At 40.9% G+C, this 18066-nt stretch overlaps 1 protein-coding gene across 2 annotated transcripts in view; it reads left to right on the top strand.

The window, feature by feature from the left end:
- The first annotated feature begins 535 nt into the window (after positions 1 to 535).
- The window catches only part of CPNE8 (copine 8), a 103469-nt gene continuing 85938 nt past the window's right edge, over positions 536 to 18066 (top strand). The window contains exons 1-2 of one of the 2 annotated variants that reach the window (XM_035549279.2): positions 536 to 916; positions 12999 to 13039. In XM_035549279.2, the coding sequence (XP_035405172.1) occupies positions 795 to 916; positions 12999 to 13039 (163 nt within the window). In that variant the 5' untranslated portion in view covers positions 536 to 794. The remainder of the gene's footprint in view (positions 917 to 12998; positions 13040 to 18066) is intronic. The other variant, XM_035549280.2, reaches the window with a different exon arrangement.

Below are 18066 nucleotides of genomic sequence, written 5' to 3' on the forward strand. Positions count from 1 at the left end.
CAAGGTGAAAACACATCTTTTCCCTCAAGTACCTCATAGTAATTGTTTTTGGACAGAAACATCACCATAGAATCACAGAACCATTTAGGTTGGAAATGACCTCTAAGATCGTCAAGTCCAACCGCTACCCTAGCACTGCCAAGTCCACCACTAAAGCACGTCCCTAAGCTCTACATCCACACTATTTTTGCAGACCTCCAAGGATGGTGACTCAGAATAGAATCATAGAATCATTAAGGTTGGAAAAGACCTTCAAGATCATCTGGTCCAACCATCACCCCGCTACCAATGTCACCCACTAAACCACGTCCCTAAGCGCTTCCCTGGTCAGCCTGCTCAGGGAATGCTCAGGAATGCCTCACAACCCCCTCAGTGAAGAAATTTCTCCAAGGACCCAACCCAAAACACCCCGGGCGCCGCTTGACGCTGTGAAATCGGTGACACTCGAAGTCGTTTCTCTCCAAACAGGGCATCGAGCAACCGGGAGCTCGCAGCGGCCGCCGCAGCCGCCCCTGCCCCGCGCCCCCTGGCGGAGAGACGGAGCCGCCACCTCGGAGCGGAGCCACCTCACGGCGGAGCCACCACCTCACAGCGGAGCCACCGCCCTCCGCTCCCGGGCGAAACATCGCCGTGGCTGCCCCTGAAGTTGCTTCTTGCACCGCGTCCCCTCAGGCGGCGGCTCCCGCTCGCGGTGACGGCGTGGCGCTGTGGGGAGGGCCGCCTGGCGCCGCCTCCCTCCCTCCCTCCCTCTCCTCTCCCTCCTCCATCCTTTCCCTCTCCGCGCTGCCCCATCCATGTTCGGGCTGGAGAAGCCGGCCAGGAGCGGGGGGTTCCCCAACATGGCGTCCGTGGGGGATTTTAACGCGCTCAGCTCCAGCATCCCGGCCACGAAGGTGGAGCTCTCCGTGTCCTGCAGGTGAGGCGGCGGCCGGGGGACGGCTCCCGGGGGTGCCCCCCTCAGCGGCGGGGGGACGGGGCGGCGGCTGCTCGGACACCGAGCCCTCGGCGGGGCTGCCGCGGGTCCCCCCTGGGGACAGCGGCTGCTGTGGCCCCGGTTGTCGCTGCCGGGTCCCTCCCGTGTCCCATTCGGGTCCCTCCCGGGCCAGCCGTGTGAGGAGCAGGGCGAGGGGCGCCGCGCCGTGCTCGCGCCTCGCCTCCTCCAGCAGCTCCTTAACTTCTGGAGCTGTCCCAAGTGCCGCGGGTGGGGAAGGAAAAAACTCCCATCCGGAATGATCCCTTCACGTATTTTTATTTTTTGAAGGCTCTCTTGCAAAAGTCTTGCGAAACCGGGCGTGTTACCTCGTCACGTTTTACCCTGTCGCTAATAAACTAAAAATAAGAAAATGCACGCCCGTAACAGAAATCCCAGTGTGTACAGTTTCGTTCCTCAACATTTGTTTGGCCTCGGTGTGTTTATCGGTATTTCAGAAATAACGCTTTCTCCCTTGAGGGAACAGAGCATTTTCTGTTGGAGGTCTAAAATTATTTTCTGTGGCTTTCTGTGTGTGTATTTCCATTCACGGTTCGCAGCTCCGCTAAAATACGTGCTCGTAGTTAGAAAGCAGCCGTTCCTTTCGCCGGCAGAGTTGGCAGCGTCCAGCGGCTGATTTGAAGTGTCAGTGTGGTTTCCTGATGCGAGACGAGGCAAAGTTTGTACTACAGCCCGGCGCTCCATTTTCTGCTGTAGCTGCCCGAGAGTTGCTGCTGCTAACGCTGCTGCTTGTGAGGGGAAAAAAAGCTAAAATTGTCAGACTGCTTCCTCTCTTCCCTTAGCAAATAAAGTACGGCTTGGTGCTTTATCAAGGGTGCATGTCAGAAGAAGGCAGAGACCATGAGAAATGTAATACGATTGAATTTGGAATACTAAATCTGACATTAGGCTGACAAAGGAACATGCTGATGCTCTGCCTGTCTGCACAAAGTTTACTAGCAGCAACCACAGAAACCTTGGTCCCGTGAAAGGCATGCTGTTATGTGTAAAAGCAATCCAGGACCTTTTATATTACTTTTAGGTTTTTCAAATAACCTGTCACCATTAAAGATGGCAGAATTCTTGTGCTAGTTTTGACCCAGTTCACGATAATGGGAGTTTATTTCCTTCCAGGTATTGTTTGTATCAACCTGCAATGTTTGCTTCTAACCTTAGTTTTGTAGTTATTTGAGAATCCATCAGACAGTAAAGAAAGGCAGGTGTATGATATAGCCAATCATTTCTGATGTTAGTTACCTTATTTATAGCTAATTTCAGGACATAGTTTACATGTCAGTTTCTCTGCACATCTCTTCAAAAGCCATGTCTGTTTTGTTGAAGCAGGAAAAAAAGTTTTAAAAACAGTTTTTCACCCTGGTATGTCTCAATATCAAGTGCAGGAGGATGGGAATTACCCAGGTGATTCCCTTCTTCATGTGCTGGAATGACAGCTTTTGATTGCAAAATCATGCTTTGAAATTGAGTGTAAAGTGAATGGGGCAGAGATTAACCAGTAACATATGGCTGTGATTCATCTGTAAACACATTCATTGGCTAAAGCGCTGGAAAAGCAGTGCAAAACGAAATTGTGAAATACAGCAAGAGTCCACTGTGCAAAGTTCAGGGAATGCTGAAAATTCTTTAATAATTAGCAATTGTGTATACTTAAACATACGGAGAGAAATGCTTTGAAAATAGTTTGTCATGACATTAATTTTCTCTTGGTATCTGCAGAGTTGTAGAGCCAATTTGATTACTAGTTTACATCAGTAGTTATCAGCTGATAATTACACTTTTTTCCTAGATATTTTTTGCCTTATTTATTTGTTTTGATGATAGTAATAATGGGAACTTCCTTCAGTTTACACATGTGGTGTAATTGGTGGCCAGTGAAGCAGTGCAAGGTGTTTGGTTCTGTCTGACTGTGTCACAAAACAAACTTCTGATTCTAGACAATCCTTTTAACTCTGTTTTTGTTTTTGTTTTTGTTTTTTGTTATTTCTGTTTATTCAGTAAGGCTTCTACTGTTCAGCTTCTACTCACATTCCAGCGTGGTTCATCTGTTGGCATTTCCCAAGTCAGTTTGCTCAGCATGCCCATACTGTCAACGTGATCAAACCAGCCAGGTTTCAGTACTATGCAGATTGGGTTGCATGACTTTTTATTCTGCAAGCCAGCCTGCTTTAGCTTTGGGGTCCTGCGAGGCAGCCGTTAGGTGAGGTGCATCTCATGGCATGGAAAATCTTTGTCTATGAATGTCAGTTGATGCTCTTCCAGGGCTTCTTTATGAATAAAAATCTTTCCTATGATACTCTTTGCTCACTGAATGCCAGCATTGGCTGTAGTTTTAGAAATACTAGGAAGGCAAGATAGTAATTTAATTCCTTCTAATTATTACTACCCAGTGTCTATCAGACAAAAAGTTTACGGTCTTCTTCCAACTCTTGTAAGATGTAGATTTCTAACCTTCTAAGGCTTTTTTATAAGGAATCTATATTCTTTGGCTCAAGGGCCAGACCTAATGTGGCAGAACAACTTAAACACCTCATCCCAAGGGATCCTTTGGTTTTGGTAAGAGTCCACTGTTGCCTGGACCAGTTGTTTTAGAAGCCGTCTCTCTCTGCACCCCGTAGCTCCCTCCGTCATGCACCCAGGAGTGTATCCGTGGTCTGATGAAGACTGTCATCTGCCATGCAGTCTTTTTTTGATTGCGGGCTGGCATCACTTTGGATGATTGTCCTGTGGTGAAAGAAAGGATCAGGACCTTGGCCTTGCAGTCGATAAGTGAAAGAGAATATAGGTTGGTTTTTATCTTTACTGTTGTTTTCCAGCCAAAAGGTTCCTTTTCCTCCAAAGGTGTATTTGCATAGCACACCGATTTAGGCCTATGTCTAGACTTGAATCTACACTTAGAAGCTGTGGGTGGAAACTTGCAGTCCCATGTGAGCAGGAGGTAAGCTCCAGGCCATGTTTCATGGAAGGAAGTAATGGGAACATTTGAGATTGCTCATCTCGTGCCTGCCATCCCGTATGTCCCTCTCTGGTCGTGTTCTTTGTTAATTGCAATCCAGTTGCATGTTAAATGTTGGAGGAACTTCATATCCTGGTCCCACCTTCCCTACTGTCAGTGCAGTTACTCAGTGGGCTCTCAAGTTTTTCAGTTTTTGTTGTGATCTATATAATGGTCATCTCTGCTCCTCATGGTTGCTGTGTGGACTGACCTGGAGTCTCCTGATTGAGCCACAGTCTTTATGAAACCTTATCTTATAAGGAGGGCCAAGAGTTTCATTATGTCCCATGTTAATTTACTTACTGAATGAGAAGTTATCAAACAGAATTGTCTTCCTAAGAGTAATTTGTGTGTATCTATAGGAAAGTGAAGCTGTAGTTTGATCATTTTATGACTTCTAGTATTATATCAAAGATGCCATGGTCATCAGAGAGATGGGAAAAGTTTTATAAAATACTGACATGGGTCTGCTAGGCTTTATGCAGGGTCGAGCAGACTGTCCTCATCATTCTGGGTTTGTGCCAGGCAGGCTCTACGCTGTCGGTATTCCCATAGCAGGCAGCGCAAACTCCTTCTAGTTAATTCAGCAGAAATACATTTGCTTGCCTGTACCTCATTTGAATGAACTCTCTGCTGCTTCACAATTTGTACAGAAATCTCATGTTAATGAATGGGCTGAATGGAATTAAGCAAATCCTGTTCTCAGTTATGAAAATAATCTATTTTCAAGTTTCTTGCGTGGAGGAACAAAACTTACTACCTCTGGGTTTTTGCCTTTCCATTTGCTTGGCTGTCTGGAAGTCTTAACCAGTTGCTTTCTGGCGGTTGTGGTACCCAACAGCAAGTTTAATTATATCTTTGATTGTCCTAAGGACTGATTTTTAGCAAGATCTCTTCTCTCTGGCCCGAATACCTACCTCCTTGGTATTTGGAATGTTAATCGTTTGATAGAAATTTCCATGGCAGAAAGATGCCGTGACAAAAGAGAGACCCTACATAAATTCTTTGAGCTTGTAACTTGGTATAATACAAAGTACAGGAACTAAAATTCACCCTGATTGTAAGTCTGTAAGTCTGGTTTTCATTTACCTGCCCTTTTGTGTATGTGTGTCCAGGCTGGATTAAAAATCCGTGTAGTGGTTATGTATGGCTGACAACAGAAGCTTGATCTTACATGTTGTTTTCTTTGAAATGAAACTTCCTAGACAACCAGCTGGCTTCAGCTGGGGGAAAACTGGTGTTTCAGGAAAAACAAAAACAAAAGCATATACATGGGTGGCAGTGTCCTTCAAAACACTCACGGAGGTGCATTCCCGATGGCCTGCATGGTTGGGTTTTCCCGTACGTGTCTGTATTGTTTGCACTTCAAGCAGGCACACGTGTGAGTTGTAGAATTTAATAATTTGAGATCTGTGGCCCTGTAGACGCAGACTTGCTACTGTTAGGAACAGGTCCCAGGTTTCGTACAAGTTGTGCAAGGTCTCGGGACTTGTCAGCTTCTGTCTGAACTTGTCTCTGCCCAGCTGGAGCTTTGTTTGGGTTTGCTTAGCTCCAGCAGCAGTTTTTCTACTGACCGGTTGGCTGCTGCTGAGATAGTTTCACTTTGGCTTGTATAATTGTGTGATATAACCGTAGTTTTTCTACAGGTAGTTGTAGCGAGTGGTTGTTTTGTGTAGAATGGGCTAGCTGTGACCTGCACAGAAGGGCATAGTAGGGAGCCTCAGAGTTTGGAGGAAGGAACCATCAACATCGTACTCCTCCTGAGACGTCCTGTGCCAGCCCTGCCACCACCATGAACTTCATCCTCCTGTGGGATGCTCGCCGGCAGCTGGCTGTGACGCCCTCCCACAGCTGAAGCTGACAGTCTTAGGCCTCAGGAAGGGAATACAAGGGAAAGCCTGACAGCAGAAAAAGGATTAGGTACTAGGAAGTGTGCGACAGCTTCAACTGTATTAAGGCTTTCTGTATTAGTACTGTTTTCCTCATTTTCTTTTCTTTCTCTGCCCATCTAAGCAATGCCTCCTCCCTCAGCCCACAGTGGCTGAGAAGGAATGAGGAATCTTACATGGATGGTACACATTCACTTTCTAAATGACTTCTTTGATGTATACCTTTTAAGAACTGTTTCAGAAAAACCATGCAAAATCTGCTTTTATGCTTTATATATTGTTACACATTAATAAAATGTTCTGTTAACTATACATCCTTAAAGAAACCATATCCAAAATAGAACAGCGTCTCCACAGGCTTGGATGGACTGGGTAAAAGCAGCTGGAGAAGGACTGGTGAGTTGACATTAGCTTGAACTGACAGATCTTTGGGCTGCCAGGGATCCTTAGTGCCATCGCCCAGGATACATCTCTAGAAGCTCAGAGCTACAGACTGTTTAGCTGCCTAGCATTAGGAATATAAATGTAGATGGCTCATTTTGTTGTTTTCAAGTAATAGTTGGGCTTGTGCTGAAGCAGAGTTCAACCGGTTTGTGTTGTGCTGTTGTGGTTTAACCAGGCAGACAGCTAAACACAGCACAGCCATTCATTCACCTCCCACTCCGCAGTGGGATGGGGGAGAAAAATAAAAAGAAAAGTGCGAGAACTTGTGGGTTGAGATAAGGGCAGTTCAATAAGAAAGAAAGAGGGGAAAAAAGAAATAAACAAATGGGAAAAAAAAAAGCAAAGCAAGTGATGTACAATGCAATTGCTCACCACCAGCCAACTGATGCCCAGCCAATCCTCGAGCAGGAGCCCCCTGGCCAACAACCCCTTGGCTTTATTGTAAAAAACACATGGTTTTATTGTTCACCATGACACCACATGGTATGAGACATCCCTTTGGCCAGTTTGGGCCGGCTGTCCCGGTTCTGTCCTCTCCCAGCTCCTCATGCATCCCCAGTGCCCTCGCTGGCAGGGCAGCACGAGAAGCTGAAAAGTCCTTGCCTCTGTAGAAGCACTGCTCTGCAACACCTAAAACATCGGCGAGTTATCAGCATTATTTTCTCCCAAATCCCAAACACAGCACCAAACCAGCCACTCTGAAGAAAATTAACTGTATCCCAGCCAAACCCAGGACATGTTCCTAAATGGACTTTAAATTAAAGTGGAACAGCCCAAGTATCTGTACAGGTCTGCTTCCTCTGTAAGAGTATCTTTTCCTAAGTATTTCTAGTCAGTTTCCACAAAACAACAGCTGCAAAACTATTGCTATGTTGAAGTGTGCAAATTTGGCAATTTCGTTGTTGTTTTAACCCCCAAGAGCAGTCAGCAGTTTTAGTAGAGGTGTCGACCTAAACTGTTTTTGTACCTCTAGCCAGAGAAGGTTTTCTGTGTGTTGCCATAAAGACTTGCTTCCCTCTTTCTCTCCAGGGAGTGACATCTGAACCAATATGTTCGTAACTTGACAAAGGACGTTACCTGGGAGGCTGACAATTAGTTCTTCATCTTCTTCTGAACAAGAAGAGTCAGTTACTTCTCCAAAGAGATACTGTGGATGTTTTCTTAAGTTTGCTTATCAGAGATGTGTTTGCTTTTTTCCCAGTCCCTCAAATGCCCCAAAGAGGGGAGGCAATCTGAAAAGAAAGTAAGAGATCATCCTAGTTGCCTCTTAGTCGGGAGAGCCACCAGTTTCTCACCTCTGGGCCTTTCCTAAAAGAACCAGTCATTCTGAAAAGAAGGTAAAACTCTGAGAAATTGTCTGGTCTACTTTGAGGTCCAGGGCATTTTGGATCTAGAGACGTGGAGGCCATTAGCTTCCTTTTTATTGCGTTTTGGCAGAATACAGGAGAAGAGCGTGAGTAGCTATGGAAGGGTGACTACTTAAGCTAGCACTACAGCTGAGTGGTTGTTTGTGAAATTGCTCTGCAAGAAGTCAAGTGGACTCTTCACTCAAGTAGACTCTCTGGACCATACGTCGTCTTACTTAGGGCTGACTGTTGCAAGTCCAATGGTATCAGTTAAAGTTGAGGGACAGTGACTACTAAGGTGTAATACAGTTATGTTACGGTCAGTAGTAAAATGGATGTTGTTCTGCACAAAAAATAAAGAGGAAATACTTCTATTATTCAGGATGCTCCTTAAAAAAAGCGCATGGGCCTGTTAATAAGTGAAGGAAATTTAAACGCATTTGTTTAATGAACTAGGTAAGCCAAAGCTGCATGGACAAGCAAAGCAGAACAAGAAATTAATTTGCTGCTTCCCGTGTTCAGCCATTCCCAGGAAAGCAGGGCTCATCATGTGTTTCTTGGGAAGACAAACACCGTCACTCCAAATGTCCCCGTTTCTTCCTTCTTTCCCACCAGCTCGTGTTGCTGAGCATGACATCAGGTGGCATGGGACATCCCTTTGGTCAGCCTGGGCCAGCTGTCCTGGTTCTGTCCCCCCCAGCTCCTGGTGCACCCCCAGCCTGCTCGCTGGCAGGGCAGCATGAGCACCAGAGAAGTCCTTGGCTTGTGTAAACACTGTCCTGCAACAACTAAACATCAGTGTGCTATCAGCACTATTTTCATCAGAAATCCAAAACATAGCATTATACAAGCCTCTGAATAAAATTAACTCTTTTCCAGCCCAAACCAGGATAACTGCTTAATGAACAATTCCTTTTCCCAGGGAGTAATTCAAGTGTACTTTGAGACAGGTAGGGTATGCTCATAGAAGAATCTAATACATTGAAAATGTATGTTTTCTAAAAAATGAAATCAATCTTGCATGGGTAACTAAATTTTGTTACCAGTGGGATGGGGGAGTGAATTGCAGAGGTAGAAGTGAGAAAACTGGTGGGTTGATATAAAAGACAGTTTAATAGGTGAAGCAAAATACAGAATTTATTCACAGCTTCCTGTTCAGAGACAGGCATTGGGCCATTTCCAGGAAAACATCCTCGTCACACATAGCGGTCACTTGGGCGGGGAACGAGATGGAGGAAAAAACAGAACAAAACAAACAAAACCCCACCTTGTGGGGTCGGGATAGGAACAGGTATTTGTCCAGTAAAATGAACAGTTCTTTGAAACAAAGGAAATAGACTTTAAAATATTCAGTTCTGTATTTCCTGTGGTCTGTTCTACAGTGCCAGATTTCTGGCATTTCTGATGGAGGAATCGAATTTACTTCCAAGTTAAGCATAAGAAGGGTTAAATTTATAACAGAAAATTACTGAGCAGGAAGTTAATACGTTGATCATTTAAAAAAAGTCAAATTAGAAGCAAAGTATTCATGAACAAGGTGAGTAAATGCTAGTTTATAAGGTAGGTCAGTCTTTGTCAACATATATATGTTATGTACATACAGTATATTCAAATCACACAAAGCAACATAATAATGATTTCTGTTCAGCTACCACTGCTAACTAGATCATTTAATCATAAAAAAAATCTGGTTTAGAAATATGAGATCTTAAAGTTTCATATGAAACATAGTAGAAAATTTTTGAAGCAAAGCACTGGGCAGAAACTGTATCATATTGACAAACCTTTCTGGAGTTTGTGAAACTCTGTGAATTACGTGATTCTGCAAGGCATAGCTAAATATGTTTTAACTTCTCTTTTTACAGATTTGTATTATTTTTATTTTTTTTTACCTGGGGAAATTGCTCTCGTTATACAGATAAAGAAATCTTTACTCGAGCAATTCTAATCTTCTAATCTCCCTTGTATTTTCCAGTGTAGTCTAAGTAGGTGTTATTGCCATGACTCCTATTTCTTTTTGTTTGTTTGCTTGTTTTTTTCCCTTAGTCATCAATGCTACTGGAAGTGTTTTGGAAGGTCCACTCCAGAATTTGTCCAGAACAGGTGCAAAATGAATTCCTTCAGGATCTGTGATGGTAGAATAATGCTTTCTGCACAGATGTTACTGGGCTTTTTTGCTGTAGGTAATTGATGTACGTGTTCTTCCAGGTTAAAAAAAAAAAAAAAAAGGCTCCTGTTTTATCCTTCCTAATGGTTTCCTTTTCTTGTCTTTTTGCATTGTTTATCTGAAAGGCATAGTGGGTAGAGAAAGAATATGTTCACTATGTTCAGCTGAAATAGAAGTCTGTTTCTCTTGATATTTTGGTTAGGAGGAAGTAACAGAAGTTTTGGGCATTTCTAGTTTCTGAGTTTGTGAGCTTTCCTAGGACTGTTTCCTGAGGCAAAACAGTATACTAACACAGATAATGCTTTTCTAAGGAAAAAAGTTTTCTGCTAGGACTGTGCAGAAAGTGCTGTTGACAATTAAGGGGATAAAGACTACATAAAATTCTAGAAATTCATCCAGTATTCTTTCTCCTTTTGCTTTTTGCATTTCTTCTGGTGGTAGCTTGTTGTATGCTTCTCTGCCATGCAGTTTTCATATATTTAAAGGAACATTTTGATTGTTTTCCCACCGAAATGAAAATGCACAAAGGAAATTGTGCAGTCTCTTGAGCTATTAGAGGAATTAGTGGGAAAATCAGGCTCTTTTTTTCCTGTTGACATTGGTCTTTAAGTTCCTTCCAAAATTGCCTGCGTTGCTTGAACAGCCTGCTAAGTTCTTATGTTGCTATTTTAGTTGGTTATTAATGATTTGGAAAATCAGACATGTCTGCAAACTTTGCTGAAGACATTGTTTATTTATGGTAAAACGTACGAAGGATCAAATTGAGGATATTATAAGCTATATCATCTCAAAACTGTGAATTAAGGATACTTACTGACCTGAGTTACTGTGTTAAACTCCGGTATCTCAAGCCTTACCCTCCTTTAAGGGATGTTGGCGGTATGGCAGTGTTTTAGTTCATTAAGTCCCTGAGCAGTGAATGGTTGATGACTAGGAAGATTCTCAGGCAGTGTTACAGATTCTTACCTTGTTCTTACATCTTCCCATAGCAGGTACTTTTTGCCTCTCTTGGAATCAGAGTAGCAGGATAGACTGAACTTTATGATACCTGGTATGGCCAGTCTATCTATCTACGGGAGGACTACCCATAACCTAATGTGCTATTTTTTTCATACAACCCTTAATCTGAATTTTTCTAGAGTTTTATAACATTCTCAGATACTCATTTTGAGATAATAAAAACAATCTAGTTACCACAAATTAATGACATATCTAGGTACGTATAATTAAAATGAAATAAGACACAATTTTGATTTTAGATTGGCAATTCTGGCATTGCAGAACTTTCTGTACCATACTTTGAAGCAGTTTGTAGTGGTCATTATTAAATAGAAACTCAAAAATACTGTTTTTCCTTGGTTTGTTAAGATTTCAATATATATTTGCACATTGTTGGTTAAGATTGAATACAGTCTCTCTGAATATAAACATGGACATATAAAAATCCCATTTCTGAATGGATTAGAGAAGTTCTGAAGAAGTACGTGCAGACTTCAGGTTCATTCACAAATGCTTATCTTAATCCTTTGGCTAAAATAAATATACCGTTCTTTTAAAGCTATCTTTTTTCATATTGCTTGTTCTGAATTGTGGATTTGGCAATATCTAAGCTGGAGATCCAGTATTTTTTCCTTGTTGAAGTCTGAATGGACTGCTTAAAAAAACTATAACATATTAATATGCATTTCAGCACTGTGCAGTAGCATGAAAATGTGATTTAGATCTGAGTGAGAGTAATAAATGGTGACCTTTAACGAGGCCGCACTAATTATTAAAAATAATAAGTTGTAAGGGATGTAAACTGGTTATTTAATACATCCTCTAGCTCCAGGGTAGGATCAAAGGACTAATTAGGACTTGCAGCTACCTAATGTGTTCTTAAAGACCTTCAGTGGCGGAGATTTCACATCATGTCTGGCCACCTTTAACAACAAAAGATGGTAAAACAATGGGAAAGTTCAACTTCTGTACTTGCTGTGCAGAAGACTCAGCTTGTGGTCAGGCCTGTTCCTTCTCGTTCTGCCTACATGAGGATCAGCATTGTTTTCTTCTTAGACAGTCCTAGATTTTTGCTTCTTCTGGACTCTAGTGGCTCCATGAATTCCTTGGAATGCAAGACATTGGCATGCCTAAAACTTTATTGTTGGAACTGAGTGTTTACCAGCATTAAGAATACCAGACAATTACTCCAAAGTGGCATTTTTGTTTATTAAATCTTGTTTATTTGATATGTTTATTTAATAGTAAGCCCTGTTTTCCAAAGGCACAAGGTTTTTGGCTTGCATTCAATTTGTAGTCTATTGCGATGCCTAGAACCATTTTAACATTACTGCTGTATGTACTGCTATTCTCCATTCTGCTTTTTTTTGCTCTTGATTAATACCTCACTTAATCTAGCCACCTAAGTTTAATAACTCTTTCTTGTCCCTGTTCAATAGATTTCTGTTTTCAGGTCATTTTTCAGGTTTGTCAAAACCTTTTTTTTTTATTATTATTATTTTCTTTTTCTTTCTTTTTTTTTTTTAATTTTGGATGATGAAATGGTTGGGATGATGAATTGCTTTCTGTGAAAGAATGTTTTTTTTGGTCAGTCCTGCTTCTCTAGACTTACTTGTAGTAATAAGATGGCTCTAGTATGGGCATGACATTAGGACTGTATCACGTAACAAATAAATTTGTTCTCCCTACTTTTTTTTTAGTAGGTGCTTAGAAATTTCCTATTTTTGATATATGTCCTGTTTATTCTTTAGTATTCTTTTAGGTATTTGCTGATGGTTCTGAGATCTCATAACCATTCTCTTAAATGAAGTCCAAGCTTTTTTCAGTTCAACTGATACGTTAATCTGTGGTAGACGTTGTTGATTTAAAGTTATTTCTGTTCCTGACGTCCCTTACATATATTTAATGTGCTTGTTACGTGTCACTTCTCACTTCAAAATACTGGAGTTTTAAGGTTTAGTTTGCTCAAATCCGGAATGTATAACAAAAAGAAGGGTGAGAAGACTCAAGGGATGGTGCTGACTGACTTCAAGTAAATCTTATGCAGTAGGAGGGGAAAAAACTAAGCAGACTTCTGATCAGTATTGTTAAAAACACACGTACATTGGTGTCTGATCTGTATTTTTTACCATTTTTATTAAGATTACTTTTCTTTCTCTCTCTTTTTAAACAGAAATCTTTTGGACAGAGATACATTTTCTAAATCTGATCCAAGTAAGTACGTAGCATTATTTTATCTCCTCGTCATATATTCCAAACTTGTAAACACTGGATAAAAAATTAGACGGGTGGTTTCTTGATGTCAGTTAGGTTTACATTGTCTTTGTGACAATTATGTAAAACAGTGCTGGTTATGCTCATAGCTCCTATTACAGGAACTGGAATTTTAAAGACTCTGTGATCACTCCTGCTTTCCTGAACTACATGGTCCTTTAGTTGAGCAGTCAAGCTACATTTTCTTAAAATTAATAAATGCAGAAAAAACATTATTTTTTTTAAAAATAATTATATGTTGTTCTAGATTGTTTTCAAAGCTACTTGATAAACTGGGAGCACTTCTTGCTGCTAGTACATATTGTCCTCTAATTTTGTTTGCTTTTTTCCTGATAGTGGTTGATCAAAGTACTTCTTCAGTGTTAACTGACTAGTCATTAGATTATGTTGTCTTGGTCATGTTGTCTCTTCTACAGCTCTCCATGTCTATTTTTATCTGTGTTCCTTTTTTTTTTTTTTTTTTTTAAATAAGCCTGGGCTTTTCTTCCTTAGAATAAATACTGTATGTTGTGCTTACTGACATTGCAAAGTAACCCGAGACATACATGCTTCCATCTTCTGTCTGGACGTGTAACCATGTCCTGATGGGATGTACTTGAATACTGAGTCATGTGGCAGTGCCAAACATTCGAGTACTTTTGTAAGGGTCTATTTGTCAGTTCTTAATCAAAAGTTTCTTGAGAGAGACTCCACAATAGACTTTGATTACTTCTGCTTCCTGGGGAAAAGCTGCATGAAGTTAGGAGTGCCTTTGACATTTCTAAGCTTTAAAACTTTTTTTTTTTTTTTTTAAATGGAGACATAGGCGGTACCATACCTCTGATGTAGAGAAATCATGCAGAAGCAGAACTGAGTATCTTGCATATAGCAAGCTGGTTTTTAAGCAGTTTTGAAAAGTGGTCAATGATATGTTGCCCCTGATGAATTAAATTCAGGGCTTTCTTTGTTGAATCAAGGCATCTTTCAGCAAAAGCGATGAGATGTCTAGTTTTTAAACTTAAATACTATTAGGGATAAGTGCTTCAAGATTTTCTCAGGTAGGAAACTGTATTAGGCATAAATCACAGGATTTGAGTAGCAGGCGACTGCCGTGTGACTTGCGTGGGAGGAGGCCACAAATCACTCTGTGACTGTCACAGCTAGTTGCAGTCAGCTCTGGAAGCCTTGTGAGTAACCACTGCCGGCTGGAACTTCTGCCAGCCAGGCGACCACACAGTGCCCCTGCCAAAATGCATTTCGGAAAGAAAGTGGCAGCAGCTAGGGGCTAGAGACACAGCTGCTGAAGATTCTCCTGGAGCCATACTTCTGAAGATGTGCTGCTGGGAATGCACTCTTTAAACAAGACACTCCGTGCAAAAGACTTCTGAAGTGTCTATGGTCTGTGGGCAGCCCATGCTGGGGCAGGGATACCTCTACAAGGGATTGTGGCTGGTGGGTGACCCATGCCAGGGAAGGGATAGGAAAACCTGTAGAAACCTTACTATGTATGTTTAAAATATTTCTGAGAAGTAATCCGGTGGTATTTTTTATAGATTCAAGGTGAAGTATGTGGAAATATTTTTTAAAGCATCATAACCTTGCCTATCACTTCCAAACATACTGCTCTCTTGTTTCTGGTAAGTAGCTTATTTAAAGCACTCAAATTGATGGTGTGCTTTGGAGGTCTAGGCTCACATTGTAAGCATCCAGTTTTTCTGCCAATCAGGCCTATCTGTCTCAGGCTAGCAGATTAAAAACATGTAATACAGTATTACCGGCCTTAGTAAAGAGAGAATGGGGAAACTGTTAAATCTGAAAGTGCTCATACTGTACTCACACTCAAGAAATGACTTGGCAAAGCAGCTTTGATTATGGATACCCTCCAAACAGTGTAGATTTAGTATTGTGGAAGCTTTTTACTAGCTGATCAGTTTGCTGCCAGTGTCCTTTATTTCCATGCAGACATATGGCCCTACTGTAACAGTTAAAGGGATAAGAGCATGGTATAAAAAGTGCTATTCTTTTCTCTACTTGGAAGTATAGCAGGATACCTTTCCTCTGTGTCTGTTTGTTTGGACAAAGGCCATTTTTACACTGGTCTGTATACAGTAACTTTATCCTGTTAGCTAAAAAAGGTGTCAAAACCAGCATCATACCACTGTCACAAGATCCACTTTTAGACACACTACATTCGCAACCATTAGATCTCGTAAAAGTTAGAGCCATGCAGAGTTACTCTCTATGTTCAGATCTCATTGGATTTGAGTAGACCAATTCTAATAGGTGTTTCAAACTGCAGTGCTGTTACCTAGGGATCATAGTTACTGTGAAAATTCAATTTTGACTTCTTGGTCTTCTGCTTAGAGAGTCACACATGAATATAGTTGACTCCCATGTCCACAAAAGCTGCCTTCTCCTGAAAATAAAGAGGAACCTGTGATTTCTCCAGTTCTCTGAGGAAGCTTGCTTATCCTTTTTTGATACTGTAATTACTACTCAGTATTCATTCAAATGCCAGCCACTTCACTGCAATCTAGAATATTCATGCCAAGAGGGATCTGGTAGTTTGCCTCCCTAGAGGCAAATTACCAAAATAATGCAGAGTTATTAGACATAGATGGGACAGACTTGGATAGCCCTTGAATACTCATGAAGTATTTTAAACAATACTGAAGTCTCTTACTGACAATACTTCAGTGGTGTCAAAGCAAGTCATATATACTGATTTACTGTAATTTGGACCTTTCTGTCTTTCCAGTTTGGAGATACTGTTTTTCGTAGCAAAAATTTTGAGAAAACCCATTCTTTTCAATTTTTCTTATAGAGACTGAGCTAAAGCAGTGCTTCCATGGTGGGACAGGGTTAAGACCTTCTGCAGAGGAGATACGGATTAAGTTGGTGTGTCTTCCTTGGGACAGTTGGGCAAAAACATTTTAATGGTAATGGTGTGAACTGGGTGCTGGATCATGAAAAGATTTAGGTTGTGTGGAGCCAAGGCCAACTGTGCTGTGGCTAAGACTTTCTTGAAAGGGAGTAGATGTTTTTATGTTCAGGAAAACTGAGGTGGGCAGTTTGGATGTTACAGTTGCCAGGCTAAATGTTGAGTATATACGCATTGAATAGGAGAGGACAAGCGTAGGATAAGGGAAGCCCAAGCTATGTGGGAAAATGAGAGTGGCAAACTACAGAATTTTGGGAACTGAATCTAGACCTGAATGATAACGGTTGAAACATCTGCCCTCTTCTTCATGGAAAGATTTAATTACATTTATGTAGAATTTGACACTGTGTTGTAAGTGTCCAGAGTTTAAAATGACTAAAAGTTAATATTTCTGACTATTGGTATCTTCTTTTGGAAGAGCTCATACAGAAAAAGCTGAATTTCTTCAGTTGCAAGTTACTTTGAAGAAGTTGTTTAGGGTCTTTATAAAACCTTCTCTCCAGCAGCCATTAAGGTTAGTAAATCATGACACCAGTGGAGACCAATAACATGGACAGTTTTGTGACAATCTGTGGGGCAAGCAGTTTTAGAAGAAAGTAGAAATTTTTAAATTGTTCTAAATCTGCAAAGTATTTATCAGATAGTCTGGAATGTGTGTCTTTTCGGGGGCTTTCATTATCCTATTTCTTTACATCCAAGACTGACTTTTTTTGAAATGTAGTTTATGAGATGCACGTTTCCATATTACTGTCAAACTTGTATTTTGCATGTATAATAAAATAAATATTACTGATGATGACTATTAGTCTGTCTTAGTTATATATTAAGTACATGCCATATCTGCAGCTTAGCTAAATAGCAGAAAATTGCTAGTCAAGTCATAGTACAGACTCTTAGCTCCTTTCTCCTCATTTAAGAATAATAATAATAATCTAAGTATATAAATGATTCTTAAACTAGAGATGTGGTCCCAGTCCTGGGTTGTAGTTTTGGAAGCACTGGGGAGCCCCTGGGAGTGGAAGGGAACAGAAGTCTTCTAATGTTTCAGGCGTGAAAAGGTGAGAAGGATGGCATTGCTTACTCTATGTCCTCCAAAGAGAAAAACCCAAATAATAGTAAATTGACCATGAAGAAACTGACTTCAACAGACAGAGGGGTGTGAGCAGCCTTCCAAAAGGTAGAAATAGAGTAAGAGACTGAATTAGGTTTAAGGTGTAGCTTTACTATTTTTTAACCCTTTTACATGTTGTGACTCCCATCCCATCAACCATACTAGGAGACTAAAACTATCCAGCAGTAATCTTTCTTTATTTTTTTCTTTTCATAGCTTTTCTTTCATTTGGCTTCATAAACCGGGGAGATAAGGCAGTGCCAGAATGCTTCTTTTCTGAAAATTTGATAGTAGAGGGTGTTTTACAGTTGTATTGTTGCTTTCTTCTCAATATTAAATCTCTCATTTTTTAATATTCTTTCTGTTCCACAGCTGCAATGCACAATTGTTACTTGATTTACTGTATTAACACTAATACACAGGGCAGGATGTAGTACAAAAAGTAAAGCAGGAAATCGATGGTGAAAAATGATTATGTTTAAGAAAAAACTAGACAATAGAAATATTTGAATAGCAAAAGTGCACATTATCTATAAAGAGTGACTTTTTCTCCAAATGAATTTCAGTTGTATTCTCAACAGGAGTTGTAGTTATGAGAAAATTTTAGTTGCAAACTTAGATGTAGGGTGTTGGCAAAATGGACAAAATCCACAATTATATCAGCTTTTGAAATTAGTAAGACATCTGCATTCTTGGAAACCACCTCTGAAGACTGGAAAATATTTATCATTGCAGAACCGGTAGCATTAGTTTAAAAAAGAGTTGCCAGTGGGGAAAGTGGAAGGGATCTTTGACAGACTATGTGATTTTATGTTAGCAGTAGGGTTATCTCCAGAGAATATTTCTTAGTTTGTTTTTATCTATGGAAACTTCCACTGACAACACTTCGGTCATCTGCCAGGATTATCTTGGCGCGGATCTCAATAGATACAAAGG

This window comes from Cygnus atratus, chromosome 1 (assembly GCF_013377495.2).
Source record: "Cygnus atratus isolate AKBS03 ecotype Queensland, Australia chromosome 1, CAtr_DNAZoo_HiC_assembly, whole genome shotgun sequence".
In the NCBI taxonomy this organism is placed as follows: Eukaryota; Metazoa; Chordata; class Aves; order Anseriformes; family Anatidae; genus Cygnus; species Cygnus atratus.